We start from the raw sequence: 19667 nt of genomic DNA, 5'->3' as shown, positions 1-19667 counted from the left end.
AGGTTGCCAGCAGAAGGAAGGGAAGATAACAGCTTTAACATGGCAGCCAAGACTGAAGTCTTAATATTTTTACGTTCATATGATGTATGCCACAGCTATTTAAAAGGAGCAGAGCTTTGAGAGCATGATTGTGCATGCCTGCTGTATGTTGTTGATTTCTCCACCTCTGGGTTACATACCTGTTTGTTTTGAAAATGAGCTATGCTGTAATCAGGATAAATATTTACAGCCTTAAAGAGCCATAGTTATGTAGTCATGGTGACTTTTTTCATTTATCTCTTCGCAGAATTCCTACCTGTTTGAATACAAGGGCTTCATTTGAGAAAAACATGCCAATATTAGCAAAATATATATACTAAAAGAAGCAAACATTTATGTGTGTGCCTCTGTTTCTTTTTTAAAACTGTCTCCCCAACACTTACTGTTTTTCATGAATAAGAAACAAAATTAAAACCATAGATATGCCACTATCATGTATAGATTAATGAAATGCTCTTGGCTTGAAGAAATTAATATAATGTGTAAACATTGATATGAAAGCATTCACTGAAGAAATCAATAGAGAATCCTAGAAGTAGGGGCTTCAGGAGAGAAAATGCTAAGGCTGCTTGCTTCCATTATGGCTAAGAATTTAGGGAGTTGCAGTTCCAGCATATTTGGAAAGCACCAAGTTGGGGAAGGCTGTGCTACAATGCTCTGATCTACTTCTTTTTATTGAATAGAAGTCACTTGTGCTGCTGATAGATCCCTGTGTACAAATAGTGCCTTTATTGAAGCCATGAGGAATATTCTGTTATTTTGACAAAAGTAATTTTTTAAAAGGCCCTTGTGTTTTGTATTCAAAAAGGCTGACTCCCACAGCAATAATATTGTTAAATTTCATTCTCATAAGGATCAAATTAATGGATTGAAGAAATAACTGTATTTTTCACTTTGTGGTCTGTTGAGTTGCAGCAAACTGCCTAAGATGCAAGGTGATTCCTTGCTAGGGGAAAGATCTTTTGAAATGTATTTATATGATGCTCTTAGTTCTCATTTCTGTCTTAATCAAGGACAATTAGGCTGAGACATAATGACAAGCCTAAGATGACACATTATGGTTCGTGAGCATTTCAGTCCAAAGTTTTCAAGTCTAGTTAGTCTGATGTTGACAATCTGCTATTCTTATGATGGTTTGCACTATAATTTTACATCTTTATCATGTATTGTGATTGAAATGGTGGGAGTCACAGTCATAAACCAAAATAAGTGGCATACAGTTTGTCTACATTTTCTCTAAGTACTAACCAATTCCCCAGGATTTTTTGTTTTTGTTTCTATGGACAATATATTTACAAAATGATGGTTGTGACAGCATGATAGTAGTCTGGTTGCCTAACCAAATGTAGATTGATATTCATTATATCAAGGAGATGAAAGAAAAGACAGGGTCTTAAAATAGCAGAAATATTCCTATTTTTATTAATTACACCAAGAAAGAATAATTCTCACCCAAACTTCGTAGCCCAACTCAAATAAATATCATGTACAGATAATTTGAAACCAGTCATTTGTAATCTGTCATTCACTTATTCCTTCTATTTACTTCTGTTCCAAATCAGTTTCACGGACACTCCTCCTCTCACTTTTGGTCTTCATTCACTGTGGACTATAACAAGGGAGAAGAACCTGTCCAAACGCTCAGTGGTGCCCAGTCCTGCAAGCTAGGGCCAAGGACATCATTAGAAAACAGGCCACCTTTGAGGTGGGAGCCCCCCTCCCTTAGCTTTTGGTAATGGAGAGGAACAGAAAGGATTACTATTTGGGAGAAGAAGAGTCCTCCTTTATGGTCAAAGTCAAAGGAGGTGGGACTACAATCCTCTCTACCTAGGCTAATTGCTGTGCTTGCCTTTCCTTCACAATTGCAGCCTTTTCACTTCAGAAGCAATTCCTCTGCCCAAGAGTCAGTACTTGGTCTTTCAAGTATCCAGGTCCACTTAGTTCTCCAAGCTTTCCCTTTTAGCCATTACATCATAATGATTCTCCAAACTATGTAGGGAACTGGGCTATAGGGGCACTGAAGCAGTCTTTTCCATCCTTCTGTTTATTGTCATATCCTGTCTTATGTAGGTTAAATATTATTTTGTGTCTGTCAGCTGGGATTTTCTTCCAAGTTGTAAAGCGGTTTGGGGCAGGCTCTTTTGACCACTGGAGGATTTTCATCCTATGATTTAGCTGAATTAAGTAAAACTTTTATTCAGAAATCAAAAATAATTGATATTCATATGGATTTGTCTCTGCTTTAAACAGTTGAACATAACAGTTGTTGCAGTAAGGCAGTCATTCATATGATCGGAATTGTTCAGAAATGAAATCTATATAAATTCTGAAAATGGCTTAACTTTTGCAGAATCCTTATCAAGGCACTATTGTGTTAGCTACTGTGAAAGGTGATGTCCACGATATTGGCAAGAACATTGTAGGAGTCGTTCTGGGCTGCAATAATTTCAGGTAATGAGACTCAACCTTTTGATCTTACACATACCTCCTTGTACTGTAATTAGTTGACAGGCTAGAAATGTCTCCTGCAAGTGGGACATTTAATAATTTGGCTAAAGTGCTAGCTTTGTTAGGGCAGTTTAGAATGTTTTAATAAATATTTATTATATATGTTTATTTATATAATTTAAAAAGTACTGAGTCTAAAACCAGGTGGTATATATAAAGTGTATGTGTTCACACAGGAAGAGATTTAGTAAAGGCTGACATAGTTTTGCCAGCAGACCTGGGTCCCCAGGGTGATATGGAGTAGTTTGTCTGATTGTTACTATTGTGGGACAGTGAGGGTTTGTTGGGTTTTGTATTTGGGGTTTTATTTCTGTAAGCCAACCCAAGTTATTGTGAGTGGGCTGGGCAGACATATATTTTTTCTTTGTAAATGTATTAAACTTGCATGAATCTCTACAGAATACTGTGTACTGTAATAAAAACATCACCACAAAGGCAGAAGATTTTGACCTCAAGTATTTTAAACTTAGTCTCAAGAACTTTTTGGAATAAATTATGAAATTGTATAGGGTATCATAAAAGTTCTACAGAAACTTGATCGAAGTACATGATTGAACTTGAAACTGTTCAATTTCTCCCTGAGAATATTCAGATATATTTTTAATCTGGGAATTTTGGTCTGGACATTGGATAGCCAGTTCATAGGTCGAAGTCTTCAATATGGCAAGCTTTCTTGAAATACTTGGTAGCGGTATTACTGCCCAAGAAGTTCATTTCTCAATTATCTGTTCTTAAATAAGAAATTTCAACCCTGAGCTACAAATATTCTCTTTATTGGTAAATAAGAAGTCACTGGATTTAATTTAATTTAATACACTGGAAGTGTAACTCAAGAAAGTGCAGTAATAATCAAGAATGGGGAAGTTGTTTTATAAGAAGACTCAGGTATAGGGAAAGATTAAAAGCCAAATGTTGTTCTCTTGAGCTTCCTCACAGGATGATTGAACTTTTGTGTGGACTATTAATAGACATGGATTAATTGAGCATATGTACAAATTGATTAGCAAACTTCCATTTCCTTCCTCAGAGTTATAGATTTGGGAGTTATGACACCATGTGACAAGATACTTAAAGCTGCTCTTGAAAACAAAGCAGGTACACACTAATTTGATTTGTATTTGTCCAATTTTATGGAGTTTCAAGAATATATTTACATCATTTGAAAATGTGCATCTTCAAATGCTAGTTCTCACTAAGCTTACTAAGCAAATGTAATTAAGGTAATAAGTGGTACAATCTTTCTTCTTGAAAACAGAATCCTTAAAATACATTAGGATTTGTCAGAAAAAAGGATAAAATTTTGATTTGATATTAAGCAGTCCATTGGCGGATGTGGTTATTTTGGCTCAACTTCAGTGCAATTATTTAGTTTACCATGTACAAATGTAGCCAGCTTATAGAATTCAGATTTATTTATTTAAGGGTAGGTTCTATGTTAATTTTCACCAAATTATCTAATGGTTTAAAAAATATCTAGTGGTTTAAAAAATAAGTTAGAATTCAAATATATTTTAATGTTTTCATTCTTAAAATGACTGGAAGAATAAAGTTATAACTATCTGGTTAAAAAGACAACAGTGTTGTATTCGCCATAGATATTTGAGATATTTAGAAATTCTAACCCTATCCATTTCACACGAGTTGAATATCCAGAAGTCCAGGGTGATAACTCTAGCTATAGAAAGTTAGGAGAAAGGTCTAAGTCATGGCTTCATTTAACAATTGAATGGTATTTTATGTTAAAGTTTAACATAGATTCTGAAATCATAGAGAAAATTTTGGAAATATTTGACTATTTATATTTATAGATATAATTGGCTTGTCTGGTCTTATCACTCCATCTTTGGATGAGATGATATCTGTTGCCAAAGAAATGGAAAGACTAGAAATAAGGATCCCTTTACTGATTGGAGGAGCAACTACTTCCAAGTAAGTTAGGTTGCTGTTGTTGGCAGAGGATGTTGACTTAAATACATAGAATTGCTTATGTAAAAAAGAATACAATTTCCAAAAGTAACTGTTTTATGTTCCTTTTAGATTATTTTAATCAATATTTATTAGATGTGTTTATTTATACCATTTTATACCATTTTAAATGTACCAAATCTGAAAATCAAGTGCCTGAATCCTAATTTAAGTTTCAAATAAGTTATTGATTTCCTCACTGAAAAATAGATGTATAAACCTGATTTATTTTTGGTACAAGTACACATTTCATTTAGCAAAAATGATCTTGGTTTTGCAACATTGAGGATCAAGCCATATGTGTTTTTCATTAACTAAATTTTCATGCAAAGGTCCCAGGAGAATTGTAATACGTCATAGAATAAAGATAAAAAATGTAATGGGATGAGAAAACCTAAACTATAAGAAGAATTTCAAACCGTTTCTTCTAGTTATAGATGGCTGTTCTAACAGCAGTCAATAATTAAGTACCTGATTTTGTTATGAGGTGTGTGTTGTAAATTTGTACCATTGTGTAGTGAGAATTGCCATTGCAGCACTGAAAATGAAATCAGTTTTTAAAATATGAAAAGTTGGCATTCTGGGGAGTTTGAGAAGAGAATTTGGAAGACACCTAAGAACGTGTCATCTGGCTCAGGCAGGCAGTATTTACCTGAGAAATAAAGCCTCTTAGATATTGATTAGTTTCCAATATATTATGTTAGAACTTGTTGAAAATAAAAAGGATTTTGCAGTCATATATATAATGGATATATTTCTCTGACTTTGTGATGTCCACGTTAGCTGTCATTTCCTTAAAGGAGAAGATGAATTTGCCAAGGAGTTACAGATTTTCCATCAGAATATAATCATATTTGTATATTAAGATGTTTTTGACTGTTTGTTCATATGGTTATTGTTTTCTTAGGTTTACTTTTATGTTATTACAGAACTCATACAGCTGTAAAAATTGCTCCACGGTATAGTGCTCCTGTCATTCATGTCCTGGATGCCTCTAAAAGTGTGGTTGTTGTAAGTTGTGATAAGATTTCTATCTGAAAATGTATACCAGGCTGCTCTAATCTGGTGCATCCCAGATGGATAAAGATTATAACTCCCAACCATCTTGGCTATGTTAATTGGTAATTCTGCAAATTGTAATCCCCTAAATCTGTAATAAGTAAATACTCTCATGAAGTGATAGTCCAAAGGAACATGAGTAGTAACTACCCTAGTTTCAGATATCTTTTTTCTCCTAGACATAGATTGCTAAAATATTGTTGGATTTTAACCTGAGGGACCCTAATTACTGTGCTACAACCCTTACTAATAAAAAAAATCCTGCGAGGAGTGATCTTAATTTCTTCCACTTTCTGTAGTATTTTACTCTTATTTGCTTCAGCTGGCTCATTTGGATAACTCACTTTTCATTTTGTCTTTGAACAGTTTTGCATTTGTTCAGAAACTTTATTCCAAATATCCTAAAAGAAACCTTATTCCAAATGTCCTAAAATATTTTTGATGGAAACCCACCTCCTTGTAAATGTCTGTAAATATTCTGAACTCCATGAAGTTCCTTTTGAACTCTGCAGTATGAACTTTCAGATTTGTTGAATTTCTTTTTCTTCATTTTGAATCTTGAGGGGGAAAAAAAAGACCTCTTCCTTGGTTGTAAAATCAGAGGAAAAAAACTGGTAGCAGGTTTTTTAATCTCCAAGAAAGTTAAGGACAGAATTTATTAGACTTTTGTATTGCTTCTTCAGCCATGATTGACTTTAAGCAGTGTCTCAGTTCTTATTAGTCTGCCTCTTGTATAGTGAAAGAACTGGTTTAAGAGATTTTCACATTGCTGTCTGACATCATATTAATACTTTTTCAGTGAGATCATGTTTTTCAAATCCCTCCTCTTTGGACTGCATAGCTCTAAGCGTATGAAGTAAGCGGTCTGACCTAAGCGTAGTACATAAAATTATCTGCTACAATGTCCTTCCTGTCAATGACTACTTCAGCTTCAACCACAACAATACATGAGCAAACAACAGATACAAACTTAAGGTAAACCGCTCCAAACTTGATTGCAGAAAATACAACTTCAGCAACAGAGTGGTCAATGCCTGGAAAGAACTATCTGACTCTGGTTTCTTCCCCAAACCCCAAAAACTTTAACTTTAGACTGTCTACTGTCGACCTCACCCCATTTCTAAAAGGTCTGTAAGGGGTGTGTATAAGCACACCAAGGTGCCTACCGTCCCTGCCCTAATCTTCCCTTTTATTCATAACCATTTCATGTATCCAAAATCATGTTTATACTTATGTATGTTTATACTTATACATGTGTGATGAAATAAATAAATAAGTATATGTGGTCAGATGTCAATCTTCTTAAGGCAGCAGGGCAACTAGTGCGAGGGAATAGGAGGAAATCCTTAATCATCAATTCCAGGGCAAAACTCTGCCTCTCATCAGGTGCACCTGGATTTCATCCACTTAAGGAAATAGTCAGCCTTCATTTCATCCAGGAATGAAGGGAAAATCTTTCTCATCATGTCCTCATTTCAGATCTGCTTTCTTAACTAATTCATTTTTTTCATATTTGAAGTTGCAAGTAAGGTCTTCAGTACTTGGCATTCTTTTAGTTGAAATAGTATTCATATGAAAATATGATGTATCAGTAATTCTGTGATTTTTACAACAAAAGTTAAGGTAGTTACTACACATGCTGTTTTGGAGTGTCACCTCATTAAGGTATGTAAGATCTCAAAAGAAAGAATTTGAAAAATAATGGATGCCCTAATCACAGATTTAAACATCATGTTGTATTTGTTACAGTGCTCTCAGCTTTTAGATGAAACTCTAAAAGATGACTTTTTTGAAGAAATACGAGACGAGTATGAAGACATTCGACAGGATCATTATGACTCACTCAAGGTAAATAGTGGTAAAACTACTTTTTAATATCACAGGAGCATTGTGTAGGGTGTAATCCTGGCTATGTCAAATGTCTCCCAGAAGCCCATTGGATCTTCCACTCTGGTCCTGTCTCCTGCTTTGTGTTAGCAACTTGCTAGTTCAAGATGCTATCATTTGTCTTTCAGGGGACATCTTATCTAATATCCTCCCTCAAACCCCTACTTTGTGACTGAGGGATATGGTCACAATACCAGCACCGCCTTACTGGTGATTGAAAGGTCAAATGGCAAGACATGAACATAATTTCTGTAACTCTTATCTCCTCTGCTTCTTTATCCAGATTTCTTTTCCCCTCCGGAAATTTCAGATTTTAATCTGAAGTTGTGGGAAACTCTTAGACCTGTGGTTTTTTTTTTTTTTTTTTCAAATTTTCACTTCCAGCTTCTTCTTGTTTCCTTTTTGAGTTCTGCCTTTGTTTTTAAGGGGACTCTTTTTTTGCCAGATTGTGTCTCTTATGGGTTTGTGTCTATATAAAAGGGAGTATCTCTTCCTGGTGAAGATGGAGATTCTTAATCTACAGTATACACCTGGAGATATTTATTGGGAATCTCTTGATTTTAAAAAAAATATTCATAATTAATTTATTTGATTGATATAGCTATATTCACTTTTATGTGACTCTAGGAAAAAGTGTTCTTCCTGCTGATAAGGGTGCCTACTAGACTTGTATTAATTATTGCTAGCTCCATTTGCTTTTCTCTAAATGAATTAATTGCTAGATTTAAACCATACTGTACTAATCTCTAGATTTTTTCCTCCCATATGTAGGAAAGAAAATACTTGTCTTTAGAGCAAGCAAGAAATAAACGCTTCTATTGTGACTGGAAAACTGAGACTAAACCAGGTTAAGTTTTAAAACTGTTTTCTGTTTTACCAAAATAAAGATATGTAGAATCCTTAGTACTCTCTGAGCTTGGTTGTTTTCTTGTAGAATTTTCATTACCCAACTAGGTAACATCTTCAACTGAGCTACAGTAGATATATTTTCTTCTATTAGGAACACGGACATTTAAAAAAAACAACTCCATAGTGAATTGAAATTGGATTTAAATCTAGTTTTCAGTATTTATAACTTAATGAAAATTAATTTGTAAATATTTTTACTCTCAGAAATTCAACTGGTTACCATATTGTTCTGTTTATTTTTAAGAGTCTCTACTTTTTTAAAGAATTACTTGGAGAACTGTTATAAATTGCTCTCTTGCTTCTCTATTTAATTAACTTTATTTTAATTTAAAATTAAATAATATATTAAGTTTATAGTACTTTTAAAATATATAAGAATTAATAGGGCTGTTTTGTATATAAAGATTGGCCGGCTGCTTTCCTTAATATAGCTTGTCATGGATTTCTGTAGGACTGTTCATATCAGCAAGAATTGGCCCAACCAATCAGTGCTAACAGAGAGAAAACGTTATTCCTAACACTTTTGATGAGAGTTCGAATTGCTGAGGCCAGAAAGTGCTTCTCTCAGTGGTAGCGCTGGCCTTGTGCCTCCCAGTTGAGGTCAGGTTAGCCCCCAAAACTTTTAAAGATGGAGTTGTTTTGAGAAGTCTTTCCCTGAAGTTATCACATCATCTTTAACTTCTCTTTTTATTATTTGTATTTTTAGGAGTGAGCGTTTATGCTGTTTTTATGGAATTTTATATAGTGAATATTTTATCAGTTTTACATTCTCCCTAAGAGTCATTTGATTACAGGATAAAAATGTGTTTCTTACTTGATCCTTATTTACTTGCTGATAAAAATACTTAATCGGTCAATCAATCAATCTGCTATGCTCACTGCTAGCACCTTTAAAAGAGTACTATGTATTTAGAATAATTGTATTCCAAAAACATTAAGAGAAGGTCATAGGAAAAGAATTCTTGATCTATGCCTGCCTTATATGAAGTAAGAAGCAAATAGGTTAAAACTGCTATATAGAATTTTCGTGGAGAATTATAAACAGCTACTACAAATCAGCTCTACATTCTCTGAAAGCTAATTGCAAAGTTGACATGAGGAATCCAGATTAAAGCATCCCTGACAGATGAAAGGCATCATGGCTTTAGTAACCAAGGGATTTGTAAAGTTATGATTTCCCATATGCAACAGCTTACTATTTCTGTTCCTTTTTTGCCATCTTATGCTGGAGAAAAAACATACATATATTCTTATTATTTTCCAGCTGGTTAGTTCAAGGGAAATAAATGTATAGTCAATAGCAGTCCTGTTTGTTAGATTCATTGATGTTCCCTGCATTCAATAGGGTCCAAAGCCTTGGCTAACTGACGTTAAGCATACGATAATCCTTCAGCATCAAGTGTTGTACTAAAAGCACATTAAAATTGAGTCTGTTGTAAAAAACATATGTTGAAATACAAAATTTGTTTGTTGAATTTTCATAGTTAAACCACAGTTTCTTGGCACTAGAGTCTTTGAAGATTATGACTTACAGAAGCTGGTGGACTATATTGACTGGAAACCATTTTTTGATGTCTGGCAGCTTAGAGGCAGATATCCCAACCGGGGATTCCCTAAAATCTTCAACGATAAAGTAGTGGGTGAGTAAGCACAATAGCATTTTCTCTAGTGGAGGATGTAAAACTAGGCTAATTATTAATTAAAATGCTTGTTGTTGTGTAAACATGCAAAGGAATTAGTGATGCAGATGAGATGCAGATAGATTAATCATCCATAAAACAATTATGTAACCGTAAATTCATGTTGTCTTTATCTTGGCATACAGTGTACACAACTAATTCCATTAATCCAACTTCCATTTTTTTCATTACAGTTTTTTATTTTTTCATTTTCATAACATATGTATACTAATACATAACCAACATCATATTGTATTATTAAATGTTTTATCAATTCATCTTATCAACCACTCCCAAAAACTAATTATTGGCTCTTCTGCTCTCCATACACCATATTTGTATTTTATCAATCATTTCCTACTCTCTCTCTCCTCCCCCTCCCTACCTCCTTTTCTCTGTCGTCCTTACTTTCTCTACTTCCTCTCCCCTCTTTCCACTCCTCCTTTCTCTCCTCCTCTTCCCCTCCCCTTGTCATCTCCTATCTCTCTCTTCTTCCCTTACCTTTCTCCTCTACTTTTTCATCTCATTTACTTGGTGTATTTCAGCTTCTGAGTGAGCTCCATTTTATGTTGATGGCATTTATAATTCCTTTTTGATATACATATTTAATTTTTCTCCTCTTTTTAGTAAAAAACCCCAATATAACACAAAAGTATACATATATAGTCATTGTGTTTTTAATCCTGCCCCCAGCCTAGTCTCCGAAGTGGGGCGTGGGAGGAGTCACAGCTGGGTATTGTCACGGCCCATCTGCCTGGACACTGAGGTAAATCTTGAGGCCACACCTCTATCCCTCCTCTGACTCCCAAGATTAATCTCAATCTTTGGCCCAGAAGGAGCTAAATACCTGGCTCTCCTCGGTGCAAGATTTTTTCCCTTTTGAAATTTTTTCCTTATTGCATGCAACTGACCTTCTCTCGTGCGCTCTGCGATCGACCTTACACAGGAGTGGTAGCGCTGCTGAGAGGCTTCCGAGCAGTGGCCTGGCGGTGTGGCAGGGGGAGCCCAGACCCCGTGCATACGGCACGACTTCAGCTCAGGCTTCTTCGCGAGGACCTCCAAGCAAGAAGGAAGAGAGCGGCTCAGTCGGAGCGGCTCACGTGGTCGGATCACGTGGTCGGCGGTCACCATCTTGGGTGAGAGAGCGCATGCACGGAGCGCAGTTCCAGTCTCTGATTGCAGAGACTGCAGTCGCTTGTGACCACTGCCAGCTCATAGAAGAGGACCGGGCCTGAACTCCACCGGTAATCCAGGGAGGGCCGCAGCATCTGGCGATGGGCCGGTCCCAGCTCTAGCCACGAATTGGCGGTGGAGGAAGAGCGAGGAGCCGATAGAGAATGAGCCTTTGCAAACAACCGGCTGGCCGGCTTCGACGGATGCGGATCGACTAACTGTGAGTGGGGCTGCAATGGCGGACAATTTGAGGAGGGCAGGGCTGGACAGAGCTTCCCCAGGGGGTGCAGACCCAGGAGAAGGGACATACCCTGCGGAGAGGGCAGATCCACTGCAAGGAAGTGCACATCCAAATCGCGGAGGGAGCACTCTAAGAAGGAGGTGAGAGTAACCAGGGCGGCAGGCAGGAGAAATAGGGACATGATCAGCTCTTCCCTGGCCAGATCCTGGTCCCCAGTCAGAGCCATCTCCCCTGGGGATCCTCCCGGCCTAACAGCCTCGCCACATGGTTCCCTAAGGGGTGGTAGCTCCCTATCCCCCACTATCTCCAGCTCATCCTTCCGGAGCGCGAGGAGACCCTTTCAGCTGCCGCCCTAGCAGGTTGCCAAGACAATGCCTGGCTCCACGAAGCCCTGATCCAAATGTGGATCCAGAGCCCACCAGATTATCTCCTGCCTACCCAGAGCTCTCCCAGAGTTTCCAGGAGGTCTTAGCCAGAGCTATTGCCCAGGGCATCTCCTCGGGCATGCAGCATCAGTTTCAGCGGCCTAGGAGCAAAGCAGCTCGTAATCTATATCAAGGTCATCTAGACCAAGACCCGGTTCTTCCACCTCCAGAGACCTCAGAGAGGATTCTTCCTCCACGGCTAGTGAGGAGTCAGGGTGAGAGGAGGGGGAAATTAAGGAGGTCGGTTTCTCTGATGATGAGGAGGTCCAAGCCCCTGAAGCCCCATCCATCTTGGGCCTCTTTCCATCCGCTCTCTTTAGCTCCCTGCTGCATAAAGCTAAGGTCACGGCAGACCTGGACGTTCCAGTAGCCAGTCAGGACACTGCTAAGGTTGGCACGAGCAGGGGAGCCAAGAAAGGTCCTTTCCACAGACCCCAGGTGGAAAAGGAGGAAATCCCTACCCCAGACCTATTCCTAGAAGTGCTCAAGTCACAATGGGCTCAACCAGGCACCTTTCCCACCCTGGGGAGCAATGATCGCAGATTCTATAATATTAATGCTAACTTTGATCAAGCCTTGCAGGTTCCCTCAGTGGACGTCCCGGTGATAAGCCTGGCATCCTCCTCACCAGTGGTGATGGGAGACATTTCCAACTGCCTGAAACCGGAGGACAGGAAGGCAGAATTAGTCATACGCAGGATGTTCCAGGCGGTATTGTGGGCAATCAGGGCTGCCACAGCAGCCTCCTTTTTTTAACAGGTCCACCTTGCTATGGCTGAAACAGCTCTGAGATAGAACTCCGGCTTCGGACGCTAGTCTCCTGCAGGACATCACCAAGGTGATGGTGGCCACCCAGTTCTTGGCGGACGCCACACTGGACACAGTAAGGTACTCTTCCAGGACTCTATCCTTGTCAGTGGCATCCAGACGCTTGCTGTGGCTGCGTAACTGGCAGGTGGAGTTCCAGGCAAAGTGGCATTTGGCAAGCACAGAGTACACGGAAGGAAAGCTGTTTGGTCCATCCCTGGACCCCATCGTTGTTGAGGACCAGAACAAGTGGAAGGTCTTTCCGTCCACATCCAAGCGATTGGATTACCGTTCGGCACCATATCCCAGAAGGTCCAACTTTCGAGCAGCCGAACAGGACTTCCAACAACCAAGGTACTCTGCGCCCAGGATCCCCAGACAGGGGGATAGACAGTTCTCTAGGAACAGGTACAGGTTCCAACAATCTAGCAAGCGTCCCTTTCGTGGGGGAGTTGGCAGCCCCTTCTGCAGAAACAAGTGACTCGGGATCAAATCATCCTATCGGTGGCCACCTTTCTCTGTTCGTGGATCACTGGGCTGACATCACTACACATGCATGGGTGTTACAGACAGTCAGATTCAGGTTCCACCTGGAATTTCGCTCACAACCCCCGAATGGATTCCAGGTCTTCTCTTCCTCCAGGAACCCGGCCAAGCGCTCTCTCATGCGCAAGGCCATCCAGCATTTACTGGAAATCAGAGCAGTGGAGCTGGTACCAGAGGGGGAGAAGAAATCAGGATTCTATTCGAATCTCTTTGTGGTCCCCAAGAGCTCCGGAGGGTGGAGGGCCATCCTAGACCTTAAGTTACTCAATTCTAGGCTGGTCTACTTTAGGTTCAAGATGGTCTCACTCAAGTCTATCCTAGAGGGAATTAGACAGGGGGATTTCCTAGCCTCCATTGACCTCACCAAGGCTTACTTGCACATTATGATTGCGCCCGACCACCGCAAATTCCTCAGGTTTTCATATGGGGGCACTCATCAGTACAGGGCTCTTCCCTTTGGCCTAGCTTCCGCCCTAGGACGTTCACCAAGGTACTTGTCGTGGTGACAGCCTACCTCCACTCTATCCTGGTCTAGTTGAACTGTTACCTTGATGACATCCTTGTATTAGCCCCCTCACTGGCTCGAGCAGAGGACTTAAGCCTCACCATCACCACCCTTAGGTCTCTGGGGTTCTCGGTCAACCTTGTGAAGAGTCACCTGAATCCCACCACCAGACTCCAGCATCTGGGAACCATTATTGACTTGGTGGGGGGGGGAGGTTTTCCTCTCAGTGGAGAGCAGGGACAGCATTGTACAAATAATTCTAGAGATTCGCATGCTTCAATCTGTTCCCGTAGCTCTCCTTTCCAGGCTTCTTGGCAAGTTCATCTCCTGCATCGGGATAGTGCCTTAGGCCCGACTCCATGCCAGGGAACTGCAGTGGTTCCTTCTTCCCCACCAGAGGGACAGGACAAGTGACACAGAATTCAAGGTCAGGGTGATGCCCCAGATACTCCTGTCTCTCTGCTGGTGGATGTCCCCAGCCCTGTCAAAGGGCTCCCTGTTCAGGGACTATTCAAGACGACGGTAGCCAGGAAACATGTCCTAGTTCTCATGGACAATGTGGCAGCCAAGTCACACGTGAACAAACAGGGAGGCACCCACTCAAGGGCACTGCGGGACAAGGCCGTGAGATTGGGGAACTGGGCGGAACGGAACCTCCTATCTATCCAAGCAAAACACAACTCCGGAGTGGAGAATCATCATGCGGACTGGTTCAGCAGGGAGACAGTGGACCACGGAGAGTGTCAACTTCACCCCAGCATCTTCAGCTGGATCTGCCAAAGATTCAGATGACTGTCGGTGGATCTCTTCGCTTCCACAACGAACACCCAGCTTCCAAGATTCATATCACAGTTCCAGACACAGGAAGCGATGGACAACGACTTCCTGCGCTGCAATTCTCTATGCTTCCCTTCCCCTCTCCTACCCGGGGTGCTCAGGAAACTAGTACTAGAGAGGGCAGAGGTCATTCTGGTGGCTCCCTACTGGCCCCTGGTTTGCAGATCTGATAGAGATGTCAATCGCCCCCCCATCCGAAGATCCCTCGGGTGGAGGTAACCCTTACCCAGGGGAGTCTGGTCCACCCAGACCCAGACTGGCTCCAATTTACCGTCTGGAGATTGAGCGGCACAATTAAGGGAGGCCCAGATTTCCACCAAGGTCATCGGGACCATCAAGGCTGCCAGGAGAAGATCCACCACTTGCATCTACGATGCAACCTGGGTCTCCTTCATGGCTGGTGCTACTCGGCTCAGGTAGAACCGACATCGGCCACAGTCCTGGAGGTTCTGGATTTCCTCCAGGATGGACTGGAGAAGGGTCTGGCTCCTAACACCCTCAGAAGGCGGGTCTCAGCCCTGGCGACCGTCCTGGGGGTGGGTGGGCACACAGTCCTTGTCCCAACTTCTGTCATCAAATGGTTCCTCAGGGGAGCCGCCAACCTCCGGCCCCTGGTGATTCAGCGTTTTCCCTCTTGGGACCTGCCTACAGTGCTCTAGGCACTTCTGGAAGCACCCTTACAGTCGCTAAGGGAGGTGAGTCTTCAGCTGCTCACGCTCAAGGCAGTGTTCCTTGTAGCTATTACCTCCGCCAGGAGGGTGTCAGAGATTAATGCACTGTCAGCCAGACATGCATTCAGGTAAGACCAACTGACAATTTTGTTCGAGATGTAGGTTACAATTCCGCGCTATTCTCATCATCAGCTTTATATAATTATACATCCTTACATGCCCCCAATTTGTGATTCTTGTCTTTTTATCTCAATAGTTTCCCATTGTAGGTATATTTCATGTTCCCTCTCCATTTTTCCATATCTTGGATTGGATTACCCTTAATTGTATCTAGATGGCAACCCTCGCTATTCAATGTTTGTTACACTTCCCTTAATCTATTATATAAAATAACGAGTGGTAAACATATTTTGACCTATGCTTAGTTTTCCTTCTATTGTCATATTCAATCAATTCGCAACTCAATTTAATTATCATGTTAAAAAGTTGGATCACAAACCTCTGCTTTACCACTCCCCATATCAGTTTCATATTTATCCATATTCCATATATTTTAATCTTTATTTAGCTATCTTTCCATTATCATATTCAACCAATTAGCAACTCCATTTTATTGTCATTGTTTAGGAATAAAATCCTTATCTTAACTTTATATTTTCCCACAGATTTCTAATTATCTGTTTTTTTCCTAGCAAGTCTTTTGTCTCACTTCTCTGTTCCTGACTTCTTTTCTTTATTTTAACACATCCCCTCTCTTCAATTTTCCCCAGGTCAAAAGAATATTTTATATTTCTCTTTGTTGGGACATAATCTCCTACTTTAATTTTCCTTATGCCACTAACAACCTCCAAAACCACTTTTGTCCACTTTTTATTTCCTTTTGTTTGGACACCTCCCCTTTTCACAATTTTCCCTACACCACTGACAGGACCAATGGAGATTTTTGTCTGCTTTTTATTTCCCTCCGTTTCTACTCCTTCATTGTTTTGCCTCCCTCCTTCTTTAAATTCTTTAGATATCTGCTTCTCTGGATTCAGAATTCTATTTAGGCTTGATTTTACTGATTTTAATGATTTATGCATATTGTTTATAATTTCACATAGTTCTTCAAATCCCCAGTTTTCCATGATATCCAGTTCCAAAGTTACAGTTAGTTATATAGTTCTTATTTCAGAGTTCTGTTCCACTTTAAATTTGTCTGCTTCAGTTGCTGTGGGGGAGAACGATGGGAGTCATCTTAGTCTTTTGTTCTTCCTTAGTGTTCAGTTCCAAAATTGCAGTTAGTTATACAAGACTTATTTTGAGATTCTGGTCCACCTTAAATTTAATTCAAACCGGAAGAGAAGCTGGGGCCATCTTAATCTTTTGCCAAGAGAAAAAAAGAAGAAGAAAAGAAAAACAAAATAAGAAAAAGAACCCTTCGTGTTTCCCAGTTCTTGATTCTGTTATTATTCAGTTATTATTCTTTCCCTTGCCAGCTTCCAGGTCCGGTCAATTGTAGCTGCTCAGAATATATCATTTGAAACAAACTTGCAAACAGTCAGGTTCTATTTCTCTTTGCCTCCTACTTTTCCAAATTCTGATTTATGGCAGTTGGTTAATTAAAACTTCCTGCACAGTCAAGGTTAGGTTATCAGTTATCAGTAAGAAGAAGTGTTGTTTTGGGGAGTTAAGATATATTAGCTGGAAAAAGTTCAAGCAGAATAATTCCTTCAGAATGTTGGTTTCTATTTCAAGTCCAAAACCAAGTTTAAAGTTTATATTTGAGTGGGTTTGTCATTTATCTGCTTTCTCCTTCTGTCCAAAATTGTTTTAAATAATTAACTTTGGGGTTGTGGTGGTGGTGTTTCAACCCCCTATTACCTTTCCTTTCCTTTCCTTTCCTTTCCTTTCCTTTCCTTTCCTTTCCTTTCCTTTCCTTTCCTTTCCTTTCCTTTCCTTTCCTTTCCTTTCCTTTCCTTTCCTATCCTATCCTTTCCTTTCCTTTCCTTTCCTTCTTTCCTTTCCTTTCCTTTCCTTTCTTATGGCTGCCCATTGGTCTCCGGATACGCTTCAAGGTGCTAGTCGTCACTTATAAAGCCCTTCATGATATTGGACCTGGGTACTTGAGAGACCGCCTGCTGCCAATTACCTCCAACAGACCTATTAGATCCGACAGAGTAGGCCTCCGAATCCCATCTACCGGCCAATGCCGATTGGCTACCACCCAGAGGAGGGCCTTCTCTGTGGCTGCTCCGGCCCTCTGGAATGAGCTCCCCGTGGAGATTCGGACCCTCACCACCCTTCAGGTCTTCCGCAAAGCCCTTAAAACCTGGCTGTTCCGACAGGCCTGGGGTTGACGAGATCCCGTCCCCGCTCGAACTGTGTGGTTGTTGATTGCTTTTAAATTCTTTGTAGTTGCTTGTTTGTTGTTCCCCCTTGTGTGTATTCCCTTCCTTTGATTTGGTAGCCGCCCTGAGTCCCTTCAGGAATAGGGCGGCATATAAATGCAATAAAATCCAAATCCAAATCCAAAAAATCCCGATCTGACCATTAATATTATTTATATTCTCAAGATTTCTTTGCCTTTTCCAAGTTTGATTTATAGTTGTGGTTAGATAAATTTTGTTACCGGTCTTTCATCTCTTCCGTACCTTCCTGTACATTTGCTTTGACAAAAAGCCAGCATCGTATTAGCCATATTGCAGACTGCCGCCCCGACTCCGATTCATAAGGCAAATCTCCGACCTGTGAGGGACCAGTTGCCTCCCTCTGGGTCTGATGAGACGCTGCCCTTCTTTGCCCCCACCTCCAGTGGGGGTTCTGATCCAAAAGGATCTCGGAGATGGTTTATCAGACAGGGTTCATGTGAGGCTCTTTAGAGCCCCCACCCCCCACGTCTGTCCAGCTAAAGAACTTCCTGTCGACTCCTAATGCAAATTTCATTTTTGAAGGGCTTGTGATTAGCTATTCATTAAATCATTTTCTTCTGCCATGACAAGATATTATTTTAGGCCACCTGTAATCAGTGTGTGGATAGAGAGGATTTTCAAACTTGTTTGTATCTTCCTAATTTAATAAGAGAAAATTGTATGTTTGGATACTATCACTAGGAAATGTACAAACATTCATATACTTTTTATGAAATACTTATTTTCATTCAAATGCCTGCAGTAAATCTCACTGTAAAACTGTTGATAGCAATGCAGCCATTGAACAGATGTGACAAGTAAAGCAAAGTCAGTGATTTTAAGGTTGCAGGGAAAAAAATTCCAAACCTTGATTGCTTTCTTTAAAAGTTCTGTGAGTTTACTTTACGTTTTGATGACAGGATTGACACATCATGGTAAACTATAATATGATTTGTTTAGGTTTAGTTTGTATTCTGTGTGAGCCCAACCATTGTAGTTTATTCAAAATGATTTATCCAGCCATTCTTACGATTTTTTCTCCTTTTTTAGGAGAAGAGGCAAAAAAAGTTTACAACGAAGCTCAAAACCTGCTGAAAAGTTTGATTACAGAAAACAAGCTTAAAGCCACAGGTCTGATTGGATTTTGGTCAGCTCGAAGCATTAAAGATGATATTTACTTATATGATACAGAAGAGAAGCTACACAATTTGGAACCAATAGCTAGGTTCTGTGGCTTACGACAACAGGTGTGGCTTGATGATATTCTACTCAAATGAAATGTTACTTATTTCAGATTGTGAGCTTAAACTAATCTTAACGCATTTCCTAATTAAGATTTGTGAATATGTAGACAAGAATAAGCAAGTTGGGATCCACAGACATTTTGCTAGAAAATTCCTAAATCCCAGCTTCCAGAATGGTTTGACAAGAAGTATACGATAGAAGTATTTGGAGGGGATAAGATTGGTTGCCTCTGAGAATCACAAACTATACACTCGTTTTTTATTGTTTTATTTAAAGCATGCCTGTTTGGCTGTTTCTTTGCATCTTTGAGATGTGAAAACCACACTTTTAATGTATTTTGCTAATTTGAAAGCATTGTTTTTAATCTGAAAAACACACGCAGCTTTGCAGCTAAAGAACGTGCAAATGTAATCTGTTATGCAGCCGTTGTATCTTTCTTAAGTCAAATGATCTATCTTTTCCTCTATATCGCCATAAAAGTCTTTGCCACTATATTAAACCTGCTCATTTGAGATATAGTAATGCAACCTCCTACTTTGTCTTTAAAATGAGTTAAAAATGGAAGAGTTATATAAGAAGCTAAAGAAAAGATGATTGCATTTATGTAATAAACCTCCACAGTATGTGTGTGTAATGTGGAGATAATTGTCTTTAAAAGTTAGCAAAATAATAATGATGTATTCTGTAAGCTTATGAATAAGTATAACGGTAGATTAAAACAATGACATTTCACAAAGAAGGGAACTGTAGTACTTGGATTTTGGATCTGCATAGAAAACTT

The 19667-nt window shown here is 39.8% G+C and overlaps 1 protein-coding gene across 1 annotated transcript in view; it reads left to right on the top strand.

Moving 5' to 3' along the window:
- The window catches only part of MTR (5-methyltetrahydrofolate-homocysteine methyltransferase), an 88783-nt gene that overhangs the window by 63618 nt on the left and 5498 nt on the right, over nt 1-19667 (top strand). Inside the window, exons 22-29 of the mRNA XM_087718054.1 lie at nt 2390-2490; nt 3575-3642; nt 4356-4476; nt 5442-5523; nt 7321-7419; nt 8230-8305; nt 9852-10007; nt 18692-18888. Coding sequence (XP_087574180.1) covers nt 2390-2490; nt 3575-3642; nt 4356-4476; nt 5442-5523; nt 7321-7419; nt 8230-8305; nt 9852-10007; nt 18692-18888 — 900 coding nt within the window. The remainder of the gene's footprint in view (nt 1-2389; nt 2491-3574; nt 3643-4355; nt 4477-5441; nt 5524-7320; nt 7420-8229; nt 8306-9851; nt 10008-18691; nt 18889-19667) is intronic.

The sequence above is a fragment of the Thamnophis sirtalis genome, unplaced genomic scaffold (genome assembly GCF_051295495.1).
Source record: "Thamnophis sirtalis isolate CommonGarterSnake01/CBP01778 unplaced genomic scaffold, rThaSir2_p1.2 scaffold_6, whole genome shotgun sequence".
Taxonomy (NCBI): Eukaryota; Metazoa; Chordata; class Lepidosauria; order Squamata; family Natricidae; genus Thamnophis; species Thamnophis sirtalis.
This window is presented reverse-complemented; position numbering and strand designations above follow the sequence as displayed.